This window comes from Mesoplodon bidens (genome assembly GCF_964165515.1).
Source record: "Mesoplodon bidens genome assembly, chromosome: 2".
NCBI lineage: Eukaryota > Metazoa > Chordata > Mammalia > Artiodactyla > Ziphiidae > Mesoplodon > Mesoplodon bidens.
In genome coordinates this window covers 143,832,178-143,854,598 of record NC_138177.1, presented here as the reverse complement: position 1 = coordinate 143,854,598, position 22,421 = coordinate 143,832,178, and the positions used below count along the sequence as shown (strand labels likewise).

Below are 22,421 nucleotides of genomic sequence, written 5' to 3'. Positions count from 1 at the left end.
AGACATTTCATATAAATAGAATCATTTAATATGTAGTCTATGGTAATGTGTAGTCTACTGTATTCTTTCTTTTTTGTTTTGTAGTCTACTGTATTCTTATACCCAGTATATTTTGAGATTCATCCATGTTACTGCATGTATACGTAGTTTGTTCCTTTTTATTGCTGAGTAGTATTCCATTGTATGGATATACATTTGATGGACATTTAGACTGATCCTAGTTTTGGCTACTATGAGTAATAGAACATATTTCCTTCTACTAGAAAGTAAGCTCCATGAGTCCAGGGATATTTGTGAATTTTTTTCACTGCTAAATTCCCAGTTCCCAGTATACAAGAGGTACTCCATTACTATTTAGTGAATGATGAGTAACATAATAAAGATGTTAATTCTCTCCTAATTAATCTATACACTCCAATGAAAATCCTAACAAGATTTTCCAAGGAACCTGAAAAGCTTAGGAAGAACATATTCTAAAACACATTTGGAAGAACAAAGAAAAAAACCAAAAACAGCATTATAAAATATAAAAAGGACTTACCCTATAAGATACTATGAATTACTGGAAAGCTAAGATAACTAAGACAGCCTGGTTTGATGCAAGGATAGACAAACAGATCAAAGGAAGAGAAAACAGAACTTAGACACAGATCTAGATATATACAGAAAAAATGATGCGAAGGCATGCCATTAAAATTGACCGGAGGAAAAGAGAACTAACTATTCAATAAATGATGCTGGGCATACCCGTACGGCAAGAAGAAAAAAATTATAAGTCTCTAAATCATACCAAACAGAAAAATTAATTCCAGGTATATTACAGACCTAATGTGAAAGACAGAACTTTAAAATGTGCAGAAGAAAATACAGATCTCAGTGTAAGAAAGAACTTCTTAAAACAAAAAAAGATAAACCATTTTGAAAATGACATGTTTATTTATTCATCTATGTGCTAGGCCTTATGCTTAATGATAAAGGATACAGAGATTACGGGCTTCCCTGGTGGCACAGTGGTTAAGAATCCGCCTGCCGGGCTTCCCTGGTGGCGCAGTGGTTGAGAGTCCGCCTGCCGATGCAGGGGACACGGGTTCGTGCCCCGGTCTGGGAAGATCCCACATGCCGTGGAGCGGCTGGGCCCGTGAGCCATGGCTGCTGGGCCTGCACGTCTGGAGCCTGTGCTCCGCAACGGGGGAGGCCGCAACAGTGAGAGGCCCGTGTAACGCAAAAAAAAAAAAAAAGAATCCGCCTGCCAACGCAGGGTACACAGGTTCGAGCCCTGGTCCAGGAATATCCCACATGCCGCGGAGCAACTAAGCCCGTGCGCCACAACTACCGAGCCTGCACTCTAGAGCCCATGCGCCACAACTACTGGAGCCCATGCGCCTAGAGCCCGTGCTCTGCAACAAGAGAAGCCAGCACACTGCAACAAAGAGTAGCCCCCGCTCACCACAATTAGAGAAAGCTTGCGTGCAGCAACAAAGACCCAACACAGCCAAAAATAATAAATAAATAAATTTATTTAAAAAAAAACGGATACAGAGATTAAAAAAAATACAATGGGAAATCTCTGTACAAGGGAGAGTTGAGAGACAGATGAAGGCAACCTTGCCATTATCATTACCACCATGAGACACAGCAGCCATGATGGCCAAATTTACATATCTTCCGACAATTGGGGTTCCTCATTTGAACCAGAGAAGATCATTTGAATGACTATTTTCCCAATTCTCTGAAGAATGGTAAATTACTAGTACCACTGCAGATGGACAGGAGAGAGGTTAATTCATTATATACAAAGGATTCCATAGGGAATTAGGACTTGATTAATTGTCTCCAGGAACCACGGGTGAGAAAGAAGAATGGATTGATAACTCCTAAGGCATGTGTCTGCACGAGGTGGGCAGAGATCTCGAAGAGAGTGAAGTAAAATTGTGAACACAAGTTTCTAAAAGTAACAATATCCTTTAAATAACATACTATTCAAAGACCCCAATGATCATTCATCAGAATAAGAATCTAAGAAAATAGAAGAAAAACTTATCAGAGGTCTCTGAATGATTGCATGACTTATACAAGGTAGCATCATCATCATGATAGCAAACATTTTCAATGGCCCTTACATTGTGCTAGGTACTGTTACACTCATTTACACCCCATATGACAAGTCTATGAGGTAGATACTATTATTCACATTTTACACATGAGAAAATTGAGGCACAGCTGAGCAAGTAACTTGTTCAAAGATACAATTAAGCAAGTGATAAATTCAAAGTAGGTTTTTAAAAAATTTTTATTGGAGTATAGTTGCTTTACAATATTGTGTTAGTTTATACTGTACAGCAAAGTAAATCAGCTATACATATCCCCTCTTTTTTTGGATTTCCTTCTCATTTAGGTCACCACAGAGCATTGAGTAGAGTTCCCTGTGCAATACAGTAGGCTCTCATTTCCCGTTCCAGAGTCTGAGCTCTGCTATATGCTATGCTATACACTGTCTGTAGACTGTTTCACACATGTGCCACTATTTTTCAAATATATGCAGATGCTTCTGTGATTAAATAAGACACTGAACAATGTTTTTAATAATTGCTTTTTAACTTACATTTTCTCAACCAACTGATTAATTTAAAAGTACAACTACTACCATGCTGCTTTCCTTAAAAAATTCCCTTAAAAGAGCCAACACAATGGATAATCAATGAAAGACTCTTCTTGGGCTAACATTCCATGAGTCTAGGTGATTACAGATTCATAATGGTGAGCTCTGCTAGTACTTTCTTATTAATTTAGCAGCATGCCTAAATTTTTAACCTTGCTTATACTGTTAACCAATCCACACTCAAAATGGAGATACACCTTTAGATATGCACCTCACATTGGCTTTCAATAGACACATGCTAGTTTTCATTGTCCCTCTCCTGATTCATAATTTATTTTGCCTTTGTTTCTTCCTATTCCAAATGTCTAACTTTCTTAAAAAAATAACTCATTGCAAAGGAGATTTCTTTAATCACTCTGCTATTTCAAAAATATACGATGGTTCCCTCTTATCTATAGGATAAAGTAAAACAGGCTACAAGATACCTTAGAACCTTCAATTCTGGGCCCCACATTATCCTTCCTCTTTTACTACCCTCTTTTCTTCATGGTCACCTGTGCCCCATCCTCAATAGACCCTCTTCTTTCTCCAATAGACAATATACTTCAATGTCCGTGTGCCTTTCCTACACCATCTGCTCTGCCTTGAATGCCCTTCCATACCATTGCTATCTGGAAGCTCACTTTTCATTCTTCAAGGCCCAGCCAAATGTAATATCCTCTGACCCACCTTGAAGTTCCTTTACCTGTGCTCTTACAGCAGTTTGTACCTAACCTCTATTATGACACTTACTACACTGTATTATAGTTACCTCTAAATAATAACCTGCTGAAGGACAGAGCCAATGCCTCATCTTTCTTAGAGGTTCCACAATCTACTACAATACCTCGCACATTCCAGACGATTAATTAGGCAATGATTCGTAACTATCACAAGGATTCTAGTATCTAGGAGAAACTAGTGGGAAACGTGCCTGAGGCTGACAGAAAGGGCTTTATGTTCTTTCAACATACTATGGGAAAGCTTCACTCTGCATTTAAACTATAGCAAAATATTAAAACTAGCCTCTAACTGACCTATAATAAATGCATTTTGTTAAATTAAAATAATATCTAAATTTCTATGCTGATTCAATATTTGTACAGTCAATAGACCAAGACTGATTTGACATTTAAAATTTCCAGGGACTTCCCTGTTAGTCCAGTGGTTAAGACTCCATACTTCCAATGCAGGGGACCTGGGTTCAACTGCTAGTTGGGGAATTAAGATCCCACATCCTATGTGGCACAGCCAAAAAGTTTTAAAAATTTTTTAAATAATAAAATTTCCATTATATGGAAATAATCTTTACTGATTTAGCACGTCACTGTGGCATATACCTTTCTCATGCTTTTAAACTTATGAATTTCTTTTTTTACATTTATATTATATTCTATTCTTACTCTTCAGGAAGGCATAGTAACAGCTTCACTTTAACGCAGTAGCTTGAAAAACTACAGTGGTTTGAAAAATTCTCATAATTCAATTACAAAATATTTTGAAAGCATGCCACCTGCAGATCTGAAGTAATTTTATATTTGGGAAAACAATCCACTGTCAATACTCTGTTCATAAAATTATTATATGGTTTATATATAATGATATACTGATCCAAAAAGCATTTTTTAAGAAATGCTTAATAGGAATAGGAAAAATATGTTACTTATTCCCATCTTCGAATATTCTAGTCTAATTTCCTACCCTCTCAAACCCTGAAGAAAAATCTTGGACTTCACATCACTAATAATACCTAGTCTTTATAAATAGATGTAATTATGATGTCTCTACTTACATTGTAAGTACAATTAAGAAAAATAAAATTTGCCTTAAAAGGGTCACGTAATGTAAGAAAATGTCTAGGACATAATGCTAATTTTTAAAAGTTGAATACAGGGACTTCCCTGGTGGCACAGTGGTTAAGAATCCGTCTGCCAAGGCAGGGGACATGGGTTCGATCCCTGGTCCGGGAAGATCCCACATGCTGTGGAACAACTAAGCCCGTGTGCCACAACTACTGAGCCTGCGCTCTAGAGCCCGCAAGCCACGACTACTGAAGCCCGCACACTCTAGGGCCCGTGGCAACTACTGAAGCCCGCGCACCTAGAGCCCGTGCTCTGCAACAAGAGAAGCCACCGCAGGAGAACCCCATGCACCGCAACGAAGAGTTGCTCCCACTCGCTGTAACTAGAGAAAGTCCGCGCGCAGCAACGAAGACCGAACGCAGACAAAAAATAAAAAATAATAAAAATTAAAAGTTGAATACAAAGGCATATACAGTATAATGGCAAATAAATATAAAGCCATTTATATACATTCATAGAAAATATAGCAAAATGTTACAATGGCTCTCCCTGGAACGTGAAATTGTAGGGTTTCTTTCCTTTTATATTTTTCTTTATTTTACATGATTACTAGGGACCCATGTTACCTTTATAATCATAAAATGTCAAGTTTGCAGTTTTTTAAGTATCACATACCTCTCATGGTTTCATACCAATATAAAAATATTCCAACATAACTGAATTTTTATGTACGAACTACCAATAGTGGGATTGATGCTGGTTTCCTTTAATAAAATGAACCAGATTTCAAAACTTGCATTTTAGAGTCACTTTAAACGCACCCCTAGAAGAAAAGTTTATGCAAGAGGAAAGGGAATAAACAAGCCAATATAATATTTACTCATTCTTGCCCTTTCTCTTCCAAAGAGCAAACACATTCACTCAAATTTCCCAACCTCACTCCTTTTTTTTTTTTTTTTGCGGTACGCGGGCCTCTCACTGTTGTGGCCCCTCCCATTGCGGAGCACAGGCTCCGGACGCGCAGGCCCAGCGGCCATGGCTCACGGGCCTAGCCGCTCCGTGGCATGTGGGATCCTCCCAGACCAGGGCACGAACCGGTGTCCCCTGCATCGGCAGGCGGACTCTCAACCACTGAGCCACCAGGGAAGCCCCCAACCTCACTTCTTAGCTACAGTAAAAAATCCACATAGTAACACAAAAGCACAGGCCTTAAGCGAAAGGTTACTGAGAAACTACCTCACATTAGTGATATATTTTAAGCTGGATAGATGTCCATATTAAAATTAATTATAATTAATGTTTCTCCATGTCTCATCTAAATATGAAAAAGATCTTCTCTAAAAAAAAATTCCAACATTAATCCACACACACAAAGGTCTTCTTTTTCAGTAAGCAAACTTAGTAAACTGCACAAAATCAAAATGAACAGATGCAAACATACACGTGAACAAGAATAAGAATCAAACTTCACTGTAAAATTACTTGGTAGGACTACTACCACTGTAATGCATTTTCACAAAAGTTTCAATATCCAAATATACTTGGCTATTTTATTTTGGTACAGACTTGCTTATCCTGAGACTAAGTAAAGGCAACAGATGTACATCTCCCTCCCTGCCCCCACCTCCTGCCCACCCTTGACTAGGGCAGCAGCAGGTTCTCTTGCAAACAGTGTCTTCCACTAAACTAGGATAACTTTCTTTTAATCTTAAGGTAGCCCTTTGGGAAAATCCTCTCCTGAATTAGTGTGCAACCTCAGTTACTATCAAATGCCCTTTCATCAAGTGAGTGACTAAAGACATTTACAGATGCCTTCTTAGTTACGCTCTACTTTCCATGATCATGCTCTACTTGCTCACCTGTGTCATCAACAACAAAAGAGGATAGCAGCGATTAGAAAATGGCAAGGATAAAGTGAACAAGACTACTGTAATGCGTTGCCAAGGTCTGTTTTAGAAAAATACCAAAGCAAGCCACATCCAAGGCTCCTCATCCAGGAATGAAGGGATCCCTGAACTGGGATCTTGGCTTTATTTTCAAGTAAATTTCAAAAAAATAAGAAAAATAAAAATAAATTTCAAGGGAAGTGTCCTATTTTCTAGAAATCACACAAGTTAAAGAAAATGATAAATTTGTCCCCATTCCTCCATATTCCCTGAAGTGCTATGGGGGGGTATTGGAAATAAAATTTAAACAAATACATAAAAACTCTCAGCTATATTTAAGAATAAAATAATTCATTTTAGCAACCCAAGTCAGTTGTACAACTAAAGAGGTAAATCTATGAAACATGAATACATTTGTATCTGTTTCATATAAATACAGAGTAAAAAATAAACAACAGGACACTAATTTATGAATAAAACTTAAAAAAAAAACCAAACCATATATACAGTATATCTGTACTTGTACACTAGTATATCCATACTTGAAGAACTATTAAAAAGAACAAAGGTAATTTGAAGTATTTTGGTAATCTTACAGATAATGCTATTTAAGTGATTAAAAAAAAATTCTACAGACTAATCCAAAACTAGAAATAATCAGGTACATTCGTTATGTTGGCCTAATTCTCAAAATGGAAGTTATAGGAATATTCTTTTTTTTTAAATTTATTTATTTTTGGCTGTGTTGGGTCTTTGTTGCTGTGCGTGGGCTTTCTCTAGTTGGGGCGAGCGGGGGCTACTCTTCGCTGTGGTGTGTTCTCATTGGGGTGGCTTCTCGTGTTGTGGAGCATGGGCTCTAGGCACGTGGGCTTCAGCAGTTGTGGCACATGGGCTCAGTAGCTGTGGCTCACGGGCTCTAGAGTGCAGGCTCAGTAGTTGTGGCGCACGGGCTTAGCTGCTCCGTGGCATGTGGGATCTTCCCGGACCAGGGCTCGAACCCGTGTCCCCTGCATTGGCAGGAGGATTCTTAACCACTGCACCATCAGGGAAGCCCCTAGGAATATTCTTCATATAAAAAAGTACCAACTATAGAGCAAGATGTTTAAGTCAAAAACCAGAAAGGGAGTCTATTAAACTAGGGTAAATGTTAGAAAACCCTACTAACAGCCTGCCTTTATTTCTCAATCATATGCTTCTCAGCATGTTCTAAGAACATTATCGCCAGGAAAAGAATGTTGAGCTCATGTATCTAATTTTATTTCTACCCAAAATAAGTCATCCTTCTTCATCTAGGGAAAAAAAATATGGGCAATTACTATGAACTACTAAATCTTTACTGATAAAGTTTAAATAATTGGGAGCTTCTCTCTCTTGAAGGTAGTATGAACAATATGGAAATGTCTGACTCTTCATGATACCAACTGTGCTCCCAATCCATTCTGCCTGTGGTTTCTGAGTGTGTGTTGCCCTATTTTTAATTTCATGCACAAAATGGAAGTTTATTCATTTCTACTGTCAATATCTTCCTTAAATTTGCCTCCATCTAAGAATACATTACCATACATAGTGAAAAATAAGATCCAAGGTACAATTTCTAAGCTTAAGGAGCTCACAATATAAGCTATAAGATATTGGAATCTACATACATACACATTAAAGTAGTACAATAAGGTAACGTACTGAATGTGCCATATATGTGTAAACACACTCCTCTGGGAGTTCCAATACAGGAAAGACAGGTATAGACTGAAGGGACAGAGAAGAGAAAGTTTAGAAAAGTGGTGAGCTTGAGCTGGACTTTAAGCCATGGGTAGAATTCACATAAGCAGGGGGGGTAAGGAACATTCTAGATTGCAACAACAAAAGGTATAAGGGTGAGAATAAAAAAGAGCATGTGTATGGCGCACAGTTCAGAGGCAGGCAATCAAAAAATAAGTAGTACAAGAGGATGGCCTCTAATTTTTTTTCCAATTCCAATATATCCATGAGGATGACATCCTCCCATTATTAACAGTGGCAGGGGGCAGGAGTAAAGATTTTCACAACTGAGAGTCATAACTAAAATTGGTTTAGGAAGAAAGGCAGGAGGAGGATGGAATAAGCACTTACATCTGACGTCAAAATTTCAGATGTTAGGTGATAAGGGTGGCAGTAGTGAGAAAGAAAAACACTGACAGAAACAGGAAAGTTCAAAACTTGAAGCCAATTTTTTTCAACAAGATGAGACTCATTTTAGATATACTGGCTTTGAAATGATAAACCTCAAAATGCCTTACTGGAGATGTCAGACTGGCACTCAAGAGAACTGAAGGTTTGACAAATATTTGTGAGTTATCAGTATATGGATGACAGGGGGTATGGAAAAGGGAGGAAAGAGGGGGTCGGAGTGTGTCCGTCTGTCCCTGGCAAAGGCAACAGAAGCAAAAGGTCAAAGAGGTAGGGCTATGAATATCTAGGAGAATGCAACCCAAGAAATCAGTAACTAATGTAGGAAGGACCAATGGATTTGGCCTTAAGATTATTCTTGGTCCTGGGGAGATAAATTAAGCACAATGGTATGGGTGAACAGGAAACTAAGTAGGGTTACTGAAAAGCTAGGAAGGGGGAAAAGGGCCACACAAAGAAACAACAACAGAGAAAGATAGGCTGGTAGCTAAAGTGACAGCAACAACAACAACAAAAAAGGTATTTTCAAATTGTTTAGTCCTATAGCAGATAGCCACGTGAAGATAAAAGTCAGAGAAGAGCATGATGATGAAGGGAGAGTAACAAAGAGATGACAGTAAGATATAGAATACTACTATTAATTAGAACATATACTGAACGCTTACCTTGTGCCAATCACTCTGAGGCACTTCACCTGCACTATATCATTTTATTCTAACAGCAAACTGTTTGGTATTTTTATTATCTCATGTTACAGAAGAGAAAACTAATGTGTAGAGTGGTTGAATTTCTTCCTTAGGATCTCAAACCTTGGAAGAGCCAGAACCAGGAACTGAATTAAGTTTGTCTGACACCAAGTCATTTCCTATAAACTTCTATGCAAAACAGAAAAGCATACATATGAGAGGGTGAATTCCTAAATATGTGTTGACTACCTGAAGAAAATTTTTAATAAAACTGTACATATGCAGTTTAAGGTAGGAAAGAATGTGGGTCTACCTCCTCCCTGTAACAACAACAAAAGCTCAAACCATAAACATTTGAGATAGAACATCCTTTTACAGTTTCCCCTCCTTGGATCATTTTGGGCCTAATTTCTCCATGGAACTTGACAAACTAGCAGTGTACATCGTATGAGTTAAGTGATCATCTCACGACATAAAATAGGAAGTTACCTGCTGGTTTGCTCTTTAGGAAAAAAGTCTTGAACTGTAACTTTTCAAGATGGTTAATTCATGGGAATACATACAGGAAACAAACAGGTAGAAATTAATTATGTAGCAGATTTTCTAATTTAACTGAATTAGGAAGACTATATAAATGCTAAAAAAAAAAACCCTAATCTTTTGGCACTTTGGTCACATCTAAAGAGGCTTTGAAAGTTTGGTTTCTGTACTTGAGATATGAGCTCATATAATCACTATCTGTGACTTTATAAATATGGAGAAAAGCAAGAATACTCAGAAAAGCCAAGTTTGGATTAGGCAGAAAGACATTTACTGATGGTCAATATTCCCTTACTTCTCCCTTGATGTCTTCATTTTGGCATTATTCATTAGCACCTACATTAGAAAGTGGGGTCAGAAAGAAGCAGTGAAGTTCTTTGATTCTGAAAGTTATTAATAAGCTCTAGTAAACTGCCTTTTGCCAGAGAAATTAGAAAATAAGCATTAGGAGTTCAAGTTAGTTACAGATCTTAATTATTCATGTTATTCCTAGTCTGTGCCTCATTACCAATGGCTAAATCAGAGTTAACTCAATAGGTAATACAATATACTTGTAACCATTTTCAGGTAAGTTGTCTTGCTCCAGAAAATTGAAAATAATCACTAAAATGAAAAGTTTTAAATACTTGTAGATGTCAATTATCCATGTTATTCTTAATCTAGTATCTCATTACCATGGACAATACAACACCTGTATTGGGGTGGAATGAGTAATGAATCCACTACTGCAAAGCTTTAATCCTATGGTTTTTTTTCAATGAACTTGCACACTCAACCATTAGAACTTGGCCTATACTAACCATGCCCCAAGATATCTTTTATTTACAGCACCTTATGCAAAAAAATTCAACAATTTAGACTTCCTCTGCCAAGCACACATTTTGGATTCGGCAAAGCTTAAGGATTAACATATACCTTACCATCACCACTAAGTAAGTAAAAGAAGGACAAGCATATAACAAAGCAATTTTGACTGATAACAAAACTTCTATAAATATAAGAAATCAAAAATTCGAGGGTAGCCGATTTAGCCTGAAAAGAACAATGTAAATTTTAGTGTTCTCCCAAAGTGGCTATTTAAAATTCACATCCTCAAAAGATGCAATAGTGAAAAACCATAGATAGATGTACACAAATAAAAAAATATTGTCTACTGCAAAAACCTTTGTACTTTGAAACATTATCTAGCTAAATTTAGAAGCTGTCCAATATTATATCAGTAACTACATCTATCGCTTCAGATTGAGAAAACTTTTGAGATTATTTTATCTTCCATTCTTAATCTATTTTCAGCAATAACTGCTTAAAGTCTATGACTCTTGCATTTCTTAAGAAGCTCAAAAATTGCACAAAAATAATGTAATTGAGGTAACCATTCCATATCTCACTACCACAGAGAAATATATTAATGATGATCTCTTAACTTTCTATCACCTTTAAGAAAATTCCAGAATAATAAGTACAATAATGGAATCAACTTTTAATAAGAAGTCTCTCTCCCTGGCTTCTTCCTCAGCCTCTCAGTAAATCATTCTCCCCACCCTAGCATGGTCCACCTGTCAGACAATCTCTGGTGAATGTATTACATTAAAACAAAATAATGGATCTAACAATTTTAGAGCTTTTGACCATTTCAAACTATTAGGACAAGGAAATCCAACATACAAGTAACATGTTAAGAAATGCCCATCCATGAGCTCTTACTGGCAACTGCTACCAGTGCTTCGATATCCAACCTCCTGTATGTGCTGGTGTGGCATTTAAGAAACGGCACTCCAATAACATGATCACATTCATTGCTTACTGCTCTAAATGCAACACTGACCAATTTTCTGTATTTTTAATGTTTGAAATACCTCTTTTGTGTCATTTCCCAATCAGAAACTGAAGTTTTATTGTCTTTTCTATTTGTAAAATGAAGCTACTTAGCACTTAGTGAAAATGAATTAAATTTCTTTATGCCAAAGTTTAAGATATCCTGGCTACTAAGCAACTTATAAAATACTACTGTAAATTGTTCCATATCATTTCCCACCCTATCAGTATTATAAGAGACAGTCCTTTAAAATACTAGGTCTCCTAGCTAACAAAATCTCACACCCATGAAAAAGCAATCTGCGTTTTCATGATGATGATGATGATCTCACTCATTCAGTTTTATTGGTGTAATAATATTTATATCATAAGTCATTCAAACTTACCTTTAAGGATATAATATGCAGATAAATATCATCTTAAAATACCTTTAAAGCTAGAAATTTACACTGAAAAATACTGCTTGATCATTGTAGTGTAATCTTTGCAGGCCAGAATTAGGAGAAAAATAATCATTTTGCAAAAGATAAAGATTTATATCACATAAATAATAGGTATTCCCTTGACCTACTCATCAATACCACAACCATCACATAGTAAACGACCCCATACATTTAAAATGAATCCTCCTAAATCAGATATGGAATACTGAATTTTACAGTTCACATACCTGAACCTCGCTTGTTCTCTGTTTAATAGTATCTTCTTTCTCCTTAAGGTCCTGTTCCACATTATTCTTTTCCCTAGAAGACCAGCAAACAATGCAAGAATATTTGAGAACATCAGCTACAGCCGGTATGGTTATCCATCCTCCTAATCCTGAATCGTTTTTTAAATACATAGTGAAACATTCAATTTTTAAATGAAGGGCAGATTTTTCTACCCTCTTCTAATTATTTATGGAATAGAAATCAATATAAGCTCTGTTTGTAAAAAAAAATCGCTTTCTCACTAAAATGTGGTGAAGAGAGAATAAATTAAAAAAGGAAGAGGAGAAAAATAATCAATGAAACACTCAGGTTTCACTGATCTCACTGTTGCTATGGAAATGCTGCCCAATGAAAATTGCTGGTAAAAAAAAGGAGGAGTTGCATCAGCTCTGAAGCTTAACCCTTAAGTATCACTGTCAAATAAAATGAAAATGGCTAATAGAAACAGTCAACAATATTAGGGAAAAGGACATTTACTGAAGTGTTAATTTCCTCTTAAATCTCACTTGTGTGCACCAATTTTAGAATGAAACAACAGAGGAAATAGAAAAAGACTGTCAAAACACAGGCTATTTGCTCTATTAAATACCACATCTGCTCAAAAGCTATTTTAGGACCACCCATAAATACCAATTGATCAAATATATGACAATGTACACTAAGTAAAAAAAGAATCACATTAGCATTTATCTCTTTCTACTCTTCAGGTCAAACATGTTAGGATCCACTTTTAGTTTGAAACATCATTATCTAAAGTCTTATATGCTTCCATCAGAGCTGGATTCCTAAAGTGAATCTTAAGCAACCTTAGATTCAGAATTACAAAACAGAGCTATTTTTTTTGACATAATAAATTCAAATGCCCGTTTGTACTGCAATCTACCCACCCCACCCCCACTCCTTTCACTTTCTTTTTCCACAAAATGAGAGGAAAAAGCCATAGATTTCTGCAGCAATACATTTTTAGGGTGGGGGAAAGGTAAAAGAAGGCAATAAGAAGGGAGGATGCCATTCAATAAGTCCTCCAGATTAGTACTGCAGAGTTTCTTCTTAGAGCTTCATGACTATATTTCAGTTTCATCCCAGACATAACCCAAACAGAGGCTCAGCCTCCATTAAGCTGAGACATAAAGTAAAGTGAGAAAATCACACCAAAGGAGATACTTAAGGGACAACTACATGCTACATTTATATTTCTCACCTTTTTTGAGGTGAGATTTTAAATGTAGACAAAAATCAACTGTTTTGGATATGCAGGTGCAATGCTCTTAAGATTTATATGGGAGGAAAAAAAGCACAATAATATAGCTACTTGTATACTGTTACTTTTAAATACTTGAGATGGCCAAGGAGCTCACTAACCATTTGTCAGATGGGTCAAAATGTGGGTCAAGATGTCAGTGGAGATTTTAAACATTCTCTTACCATGTGAATCATTGCTGCAGCCCGTTACTCCCACAATACCTCAATCTACTAATTAAGCAAAGCTCATTCCCCACTTCCAATCCTTATAAAATTAGATAAAATTGAAAACTAGAAAAACACAGGAAGAAACATCTAAATATACTCCACAAATTCTGCAAGTGCAATCTTAGAAATTTTTCCTTTCCTCCTTATGTGAGCAGAAGAGTGTTTTCAGTCCTGCCGCAGCATGTCAAAGATTAGTCACATGAAACACTAGCCTCCTCCCTTCATCCCAAATCCTCAGGCATTCCACACTAGGTCAATATCAGCTCAGCTCCTCCTTTCTGACAGTAGATAATGACAAAAACAGAAGACGCAACATGGTATCATAGACGAAAACTGCACACACTAATGTGCATGTTTGTATTCAATCCTCTCCTGCTCCCCTGTTAACTGCTGTCACTGTGCCTGGTCAGAAGATAAAGTGTGCATGCAGGAAAACAGGGCTGCAAGAAGGCAGTGAGCTGACTTAACACAGCCAAGACACAAGAATGGGAGAGCAAAAGAAGGAAGCTCACTTAGTGGAAAAAGAAAACATTACAAAGGACTCTCAGCTCTAACCAGCAAACAGTCTATGTTTGGCTAAAATGGAGGAAGCTTAGGAAGTACAAACTTCTCTTCATAATTTTGGGTGTGGCAGGGGTGTGGAGTGGTGATGATGTCAAACATCCTGAAGGCCATTCTCAACTAAATAAAATATGGGAATCTTTAGCGATTAATTTCTCTTAGTCTGAGATCAATTAAACTTAACTTTCAATCCACTTTTATCTAGTAAAATTCTGGTCTCATAAGTCCTTTTATTACCAAAACCAAGTAGTATAACATAAGTACTAAACAGAAAACTTTAAAAATAATAAAATGACCAGTTATATGACTTTCGATAAAAAACATTATTAATGAAAATCTGTCCTATAAACCAGACTGAAAATCAAATAATTTTCTCATTAATTTAGATTATAATTTCAGAGATACGAAATTATTATACTATGGTATTCCATAGACACTTAACCTCTATAGCTTCTTCTCATTTCAGGCAAGTAAACATATCTAAACACACATTTAGGCACACTAACGATGGTTGACCATGTTCTTTACATTTTCCTCTCTTTCAAACAACAAGTATATTTTTCTAAAGGTGATGGATACATTAGTCAATACAAGAATATCCAAGCATTCTGTTTAACATTAGTCATTTAAAATTTTAATTCTTTTCAAGATTCTGTGCCACAATAAAGACATTTAGATGCAGCTTCCTAAGGAGCCCACCAATATATGTGGATAAGACAGACATATACTTCAAAACAGGTGTGTGAGCATTTTGCCGCTTATCTTGGACATCAGGAAAAGCTATTGCCTTCACCTCAGTAACGTCTAAAAAAGGGAAATGATCCTATACACCCTCCATTTTAGACTCTCTCTCTGGCCCTATTCACTCCCAGGATGATAGCACATCCTGAGGAATCCACAAATACCAAAGCTATAAAGAAAGGCCAGAGAAAGAGCTCCCTGGTGTTCCAAAAGTTGACTGCTCTGATTCCATGGAACCTAGAATCTGAACCAGGAAGAAATGCAAAGCCCAAGCTAAGCTTTCAGAAGCCTGAAGTTGACAACTGCATAAACCTACTATGAAGTAGGCAAAAGCCACTCACAAGACTGGAGACCAGAATTCTAATCTGGCTCTACCATGAAATAGTTTTTCTGACTCTGATTATTATTTTTCACTCTGCAGATGCTGATATCTCTACCATCTTAAGATTTGTAAGGTGAAATGTACAAGATATCAAGTAATTAAGAAAAAAGCAGGCTTTGAGCCTATGCTATGGTTTTGTTTTACTCATAATAACACTACTTAGAATTTTAAATAGTATTGATGGAGTAATTTTTAAATTTGTTAAAAGGAATTATGGGGTACAAGACAGTTTATAAAACATTGATCTTGTCTTAATAATCAAAATAATTGCTGTCTACTTTTAGAAACTTATTATATGATTTTCAAAGCATAAGACTCGGAGTAAAATATAGTCCATAATTCAAATACTGGTTTCATCACAGGTCATCTTTGTTAAATCACTGTAGCAACAGCTATTTGTTCTGGCTGACCCTCCCTTCTCCTAGTACTCAGCAATCTTTCTTTTAGGAGACTGCTCCTCTCTCCCTATTATGTTTCTACCCATATAGTTCAAGTAGAAAATGCCATCTTTTTACAGACTCAAACTCTCTGAGTAACAACTGGCCAGGGATTAGCTCCTGACCAAAGCTTAACCAGTCACAGCTTCCCACCTCATAATCACAGGAATTACCTCAAGATTGGGCCCATGATCAAAGCCAAGGTGGTTAAAATCTTTATCTAGGATGCCTTTATTTGGAATTAATGGAAAACCACTATTACCACTACCATATCTACTACTACTACCACTAACAATAACAATTATTGAAACTAGAACTTATTAAGTATTTACTATATGATAGGTGTTATGTGATAAGTACTTTACATGGATTATTTCATTCATTCTTAAGAAAAATCATTCCTGTGAAATGATGAAGGTGGGTAAATGTAGGTCAAGATGTTGTTGGCATTTGCTGTCTCTGTCTAAAGAATAATAAAATTTTTATACAAAGAAGCAGAGGTGAAAGGCAGGAGACAGAAATTTGGAAGGGCTTAAGCCCTGGCTATCACCCTCTGTGATAGTTAATTTTATGTACTAACTTGGCTAGGCCATGGTACCCAAATATTTGGTCAAACACCAGTCTGGATGTTGCTATAGAGGTATTTTTTTAGATAAAATTAACATTTAAATCAGCAGACTTTGAGTAAAGTAGATACCCTCCATAGTGTGGTGGGTCTTACCCAATAGTTTAAGGCCTTAAGAGAAAAAAAACTGAGGCCTCCCCAAGGAAGAGGCAATTCTATCTCCAAACTGTCTTCAGACTTGAGCTACAACATGAACTTTTACCTGAGTCTCCAGCTTATCATCCTGTTCTAGAGATTTTAGACTTGCCAGCTCCACAACTGTGTGAGCTAATTCCTTAAAGTAAATTGAAGGTAATATCTACTTAATATCTACTTTACATATCATACACAAACATTGTTGTGAGGAGTAAAAACGAGAATACACAACGGTACCCAATATATCCTTATGCAACTTTAAAACCTATGTATTGATTTAACAAACAAATACTGAATTCTACTACATACCTGTCACTGTGCTGTACTTCAGTGATACAAAAAAACAATGAGACAGACAGTTTCCATTAAGTGTATGTGAGGGGTTGGGCAGGAGAACATAAAAAGATAACTGCAATGCAGGGTACTGGGTGCTACAACAGGTAAGTACAGGGTGCTGTGGGAACACAGAAGATGGGTACCTGACTCTGGAGAGGGTATGAAAAGGCTTCCTTGGTATCAGTGAAGGCAGGATTATGGAACTGCAAAAATAAGCTGTGCAGACAGCAAGTGGTATATTTATCATATGGTATTTCAAAAGAAATTATTCCAGCCTGGGAATGCTTTGTGACAGAGAACCTTGAAGACTCAGTTAAGACGAGACTTCAGTTAAGCCCTGAAGGAAAGAATCAATGTTGGGTAGAAAAATGGCATTTCAAATGCAAGGGAGAGCTTATCCAAGAAAGCAAAAAGGATGTCAGTACAATGGCAGTCTAAGAGGTAAACCAAGAAGAAAACTTCCCAAATTTGATGAAATACACACATCTACAACCCAAGAAGCTCAATGAACGTCAAGCAGGAAAACCCAAAGGAACTCACACTGAGACAATTATAATCAAATTGTTGAAAGACAAAGACAGAATTTTGAAAGCAATAAGAAACGAAAGACTTTTCATGTACATGGGATGAAAAATAAGGTTACCATTGGATTTCTCAGCAGAAACCTTGAAGGCCAGAGGCAGTGGGATGACATATTTAAAATGCTGAAATAAAAAAGAAACTGTCAACTGAAAATACTCTATCTGGAAAAACTGTCCTTCAAAAATGAGGGAAAAATTAAGATATCCCCAGATAAACAAAAGCTGAGGATTTCATTACCATTAGACTTGTGCTATAAGAGATGCTAAAGGGAGTCCTTCAGATTGAAATGAAAGGAGACTACTAGACAGTAACTTGAAGCCATACGAAGGTATAAAGATCTCCAGTAAAGGTAGATACATGGACAAAACCAAAAACTAGTACTACTGTAATTTTGGTTTACAACTCCCCTTTATATTTTCTGTAAGATTTAAAAGACAAATGCATAAAAAATAATTATGAAGCTATGTTAGTGGATATATAATGTATGAAGATGTAATTTATGACATCAACAACATAAAGTGGAAGGGACAGAATTTACAGAAGTAGGATTTTGTATACCATCAAAGTTAAGTTGATATCAAGTCCAATTAAATCATTCAGTTTGGGATGATAAAATTCTGGAGATGAACAGTGGTGACAGCTGTGTAACAATGTAAATACACCTATGCCACTGACCTGTATGCTTAAAAATGGCTAAAATGGTCAACTTTATGCTATGTATATTTTACCACAGTGAAAAAATTAATAAAAAGGAAAGCACAGAGGTGAGAAAATTCTAGATGGCATACTAATTTATCTAAGATGGAGGGTTCATGTGTGGTAGATAAAGCTGGAATGGTAGATCAGGGTAAGATTATAAAAGAACTTCAGTACTGGGTAAAACACACAGACTTTTAATTCACTGGCAATGGGAGTCCCTAAAGATTTCTGAGCTGTGCTTTTTTGAACTCTGAATGGCATTATTTAACAACATAGCTCTTCTTTCTCTGCTGGCTTCTGCTCTGTGGGGGAAGAGAGGAAGCAGAGGCTCTTATTACTGAGAAAGCTGATGACAATTGCTAGAAAGGCAATAGAACACTCTGACTCTGCTTATCTTGGGAACTGTCAGAAGTCTTGAGCTAGATTAGAGTAACAACTACAGACAGTTGATAAGAAAATTCTGGCGTGTAATTCAAACGAGTCTGAAAGTTAGATGGTCCTTCACTCTAAGAATTCATATTTAGTTGATAAAAACTTAAGTTTAAGTTTGAGAGTAAAGACAGTGATTTGTACCTTAAGTTTTTAATTTCTCTTTGCCTTAAATATATAATCATTACATAACTATATATTATTTCATTCTTTCAACAAACAGCTATTGAGTATCTACTACATGCCAAAAAAGATTAAACCAGGGCCCCTACTTACAGTTTGCTGGGAAAACAAACATACCCATTAATTATAAAACTGTTAAGATAACTGCTATAGGGACTTCCCTGGTGGCACAGTGGTTAAGAATCAGCCTGCCAATGCAGGGGACACGGGTTCGATCCCTGGTCCGAGAAGATCCCACATGCCGCAGAGCAACTAAGCCTGTGTGCCACAACTACTGAAGCCCGTGCGCCTAGAGCCTGAGCAACGCAATGAAGAGCAGCCCCCACTTGCCACAACTAGAGAAAGCCTGTGCGCAGTAATGAAGACTCAATGCAGCCAAAAATAAATAAATAAAATTAATTAAAATATTGCAACAAATTCAATAAAGACTTTAAAGAAAAAAAAAGATAATTGCTATAAAAGTTTAAGTGCATTCAGTCCTATGGGAAAAACTAAACTTCTTAGTTCTAAGAGGCTGGCTTTTTTAATGAGCTTTAGTTTTGAAAAAAAAAGTCCGAATGTATTCACGGGGATAAACTGTTGAAAGCCTAACTGGAATCAGGAGAAAACACAAACTTGGGGTATGGCTCACATGACCACTGCCCTGTCAGTGGCAGAATCCAAAATTAGATGTTTCACTTTTTAAAAGGAGAAATGAAAGTTTATTTTGCAAACCCCAAATAATTAATTTATTCTACTTATCTAGCAGAACAAAATGAGATGAAAAAACTCAAAGAAAAGAAATGTAAGACTAAAACTTGGTTTTCGTAATTTTTAAAAAAAGGATAATAAAGTTGATGGGGATGACTAATTTATATTATATCTAGAAATACTTCGGCACAATTCCTACCACACAATAAGTGCTTAGTAAATGTCGGCGATCATCATCATCATCGTCGTCATCATCATACAGTTTACTAGTATAAAAGTGGAACATTTACTGGCTTTTTGGAAAGTTGTAATAAAGCATCTAGAGTGATGGCAGTTAAACTTAAGTATGTTGGTAGAGACTGACTCCTAAATCCTTCAGGAGCTGAAATTTCTTGGTAGATATTTGTTTCCCAAAGACAAATTGAAACACATTCTAAAAAGTATTGCTCTCTTAAAAGAGGTAAGTGCCCCTTAATAAGCTACCAGTGCCACAAAATAATACAAGCAAATAAAACGTAATTTTTATAGAAAACAACTGATTCAGACCAGAGTGGTCCAAGAGAAATATGACACACATGTAATCTTAAATGATCAAATAGCTATATATTAAAAAGAAACAAGTGAAATTTATTTTAATATGTTTTATTTAATCCAAGATATCCAAAATATTTACATTCTTCTTTTGAAATCCAGTATATTTTATACTAATAGCACATCTTAATTTGGATTAGCCATATTTCAAGTGCTCAATAGCCACATGTGGCTAGTGGCTGCTGTATTAGCACAGACTCAGACTTGAGCAAGGAGAGTTTCAAATAAGGGAAGTCTCCCTAAGCAGAGGTTTTAAATATGAGCCATGTACTTTATGTGAAAACGAATTAAGGTGCCTCCTTATTACCAAACAAACGCATACTACAATGTAGAGCTTCGATTACTCAATCAGTAACGCCACTGCTGATGTAGTCACAATTGAGACCTTCTAGCATCAGTACCACAGAGCCAGAAACAGATCACGTTGGATTTTATAAGCAAAAGAATTCCAGATTCGACAGTATAAGCAATGCTCTCTCCAGAGCTAATGTTTTCTCACAGTATTTGAACTAAACTAAACCAAAAACATAATTAAAAAAAATTCAAACCATATGCTAACATTGCCTGAAATATTTTTTTAAAAATCAGTTCTTATATACGATTGAGGTAGAGATCTATATATTTAAGAACACAGATTCTGGCTGCCGAGCTACACAGTTCCAGTCTCCAACTAGGGAAGAGAGTGCTCATTCAGCTATTCCAACCAATGTCTGCTGAGTACCTTTCAGTGAATGCTGTGCTCTAAGTGCTGAGCTAGGTTTGGGGGATGATGATGATGATTACTAACATGCATTGAAAATTTACCATGTTCCAGGAACTGTACTAAGCATTTTACATGGGGTTATTCATATTTCTATTTTACAGATGAAGAAACTGAGGCACAGATAGTTAAGTAACTTGTCTAAGTCATGTCAGGAATCAAACCAGGCAATCTGGTTACAACGCCCATGCTCTGAAATAATACTACACTATACTGCCTAATTAGAAATTTTAAGAGACAGTTGGTACTATCACACAGAGCTCAGAGACTACTAGGGAAAGAAATATAATTCAGTATTGTAAGTGTTCGGAGAGAAGGATATTGAGTGTTCTCTGAGCTGAACTGGATATCAAGGAAAACTTCTTAGAAAACTTGTCCATTCCTCATCTGAAAAATCAGAATAAAACTGCTTACCCTTCAGCCGTGTTGCAAGAATTGAATAAGAGAATTTATATAAAGCAGGAATAGCACAATGCCAAATAACTATTATTGTAATCATCTATCCTGTTTACTGGCCCAAGACCAGGATAACAAACTGGCCTGACAGGATGTAGCTTTTACTTCCTGATGTTCTTGCTAAAAGGACAGAAGACAGGAAGGAAGTAGAAGCTGGTAGAAGACAAATATTAACTCCTGCCTCAGCATAATCCACCACCACCACACTATCTAAGAGACTGAAGCAATTTCTTGGTATGTTTTGCCTTTTCACTGCCACGAACTTCTCTATTTGAGCCACTTTACTTTCAGAACAAGGGTTCTTAAAAATTGGTCCATGGATAGTTTTTAAGGGTCTAGGAACTCCTGAAATAAATGCAAAACAGTGTACATGGATAAACATGTTCTTTTTTTCTGGAGGCAGAGTCTAATAGCCTTTATCAGATTCTCCAAGGAAATCCCTGACACAAGAACAGGTTGGCAAAATACAAAAAATCAGTCCATTAACCTTCAGGATTAAAAATCCTCTTGCCTACAAAATCTTCTTCTATAGTCTTCAAGATAAGCTATTATTCAGAATATCATTTGCTTTATTTCAACATTTAGTGATGGTTTCTAGTCTGCCATAAACTTTGCAGGAATTAAGTCTGGAAAATATTCTAATATTTATAACAAACTTTGATTTATTCACTCAACCAACTAACCTGTACTGAAATTTTGTGGTGTCAGGCGCATTAATTTCTAGACATATCCAAATGAATAAGACAGAGACCCTGTCCTGAAGGAGTTCAAATCAAAAGCAAAAAAAAGACACATTAAAAAAAAAGATCAGGACTTCCCTGGTGGCACAGTGGTTAAGAATCCACCTGTCAATGCAGGGGACACGGTTCGATCCCTGGTCTAGGAAGATCCCACATGCTGTTGGGCAACTAAGCCCGTGCACCGCATCTACTGACCCTGTGCTCTAGGGCCCGCTTCCCGCAACTACTGAGCTGGCGTGCTGCAACTACTGAAGCCCTCGTGCCGAAAGCCCATGCTCCGCAGCAAGAGAAGCCACTGCAATGAGGAGCCCTCACCCTGCAACGAAGAGTAGCCCCCACTCGCCACAACTAGAGAAAGCCC

General features: G+C 36.7%; 1 protein-coding gene across 1 annotated transcript in view; it reads right to left on the bottom strand.

The window, feature by feature from the left end:
- The window catches only part of EPS15 (epidermal growth factor receptor pathway substrate 15), a 162,890-nt gene that overhangs the window by 56,389 nt on the left and 84,080 nt on the right, over nucleotides 1-22,421 (bottom strand). The window contains exon 13 of the mRNA XM_081225796.1: nucleotides 12,204-12,276. Within this exon, the coding sequence (XP_081081922.1) occupies nucleotides 12,204-12,276 (73 nt within the window). The remainder of the gene's footprint in view (nucleotides 1-12,203; nucleotides 12,277-22,421) is intronic.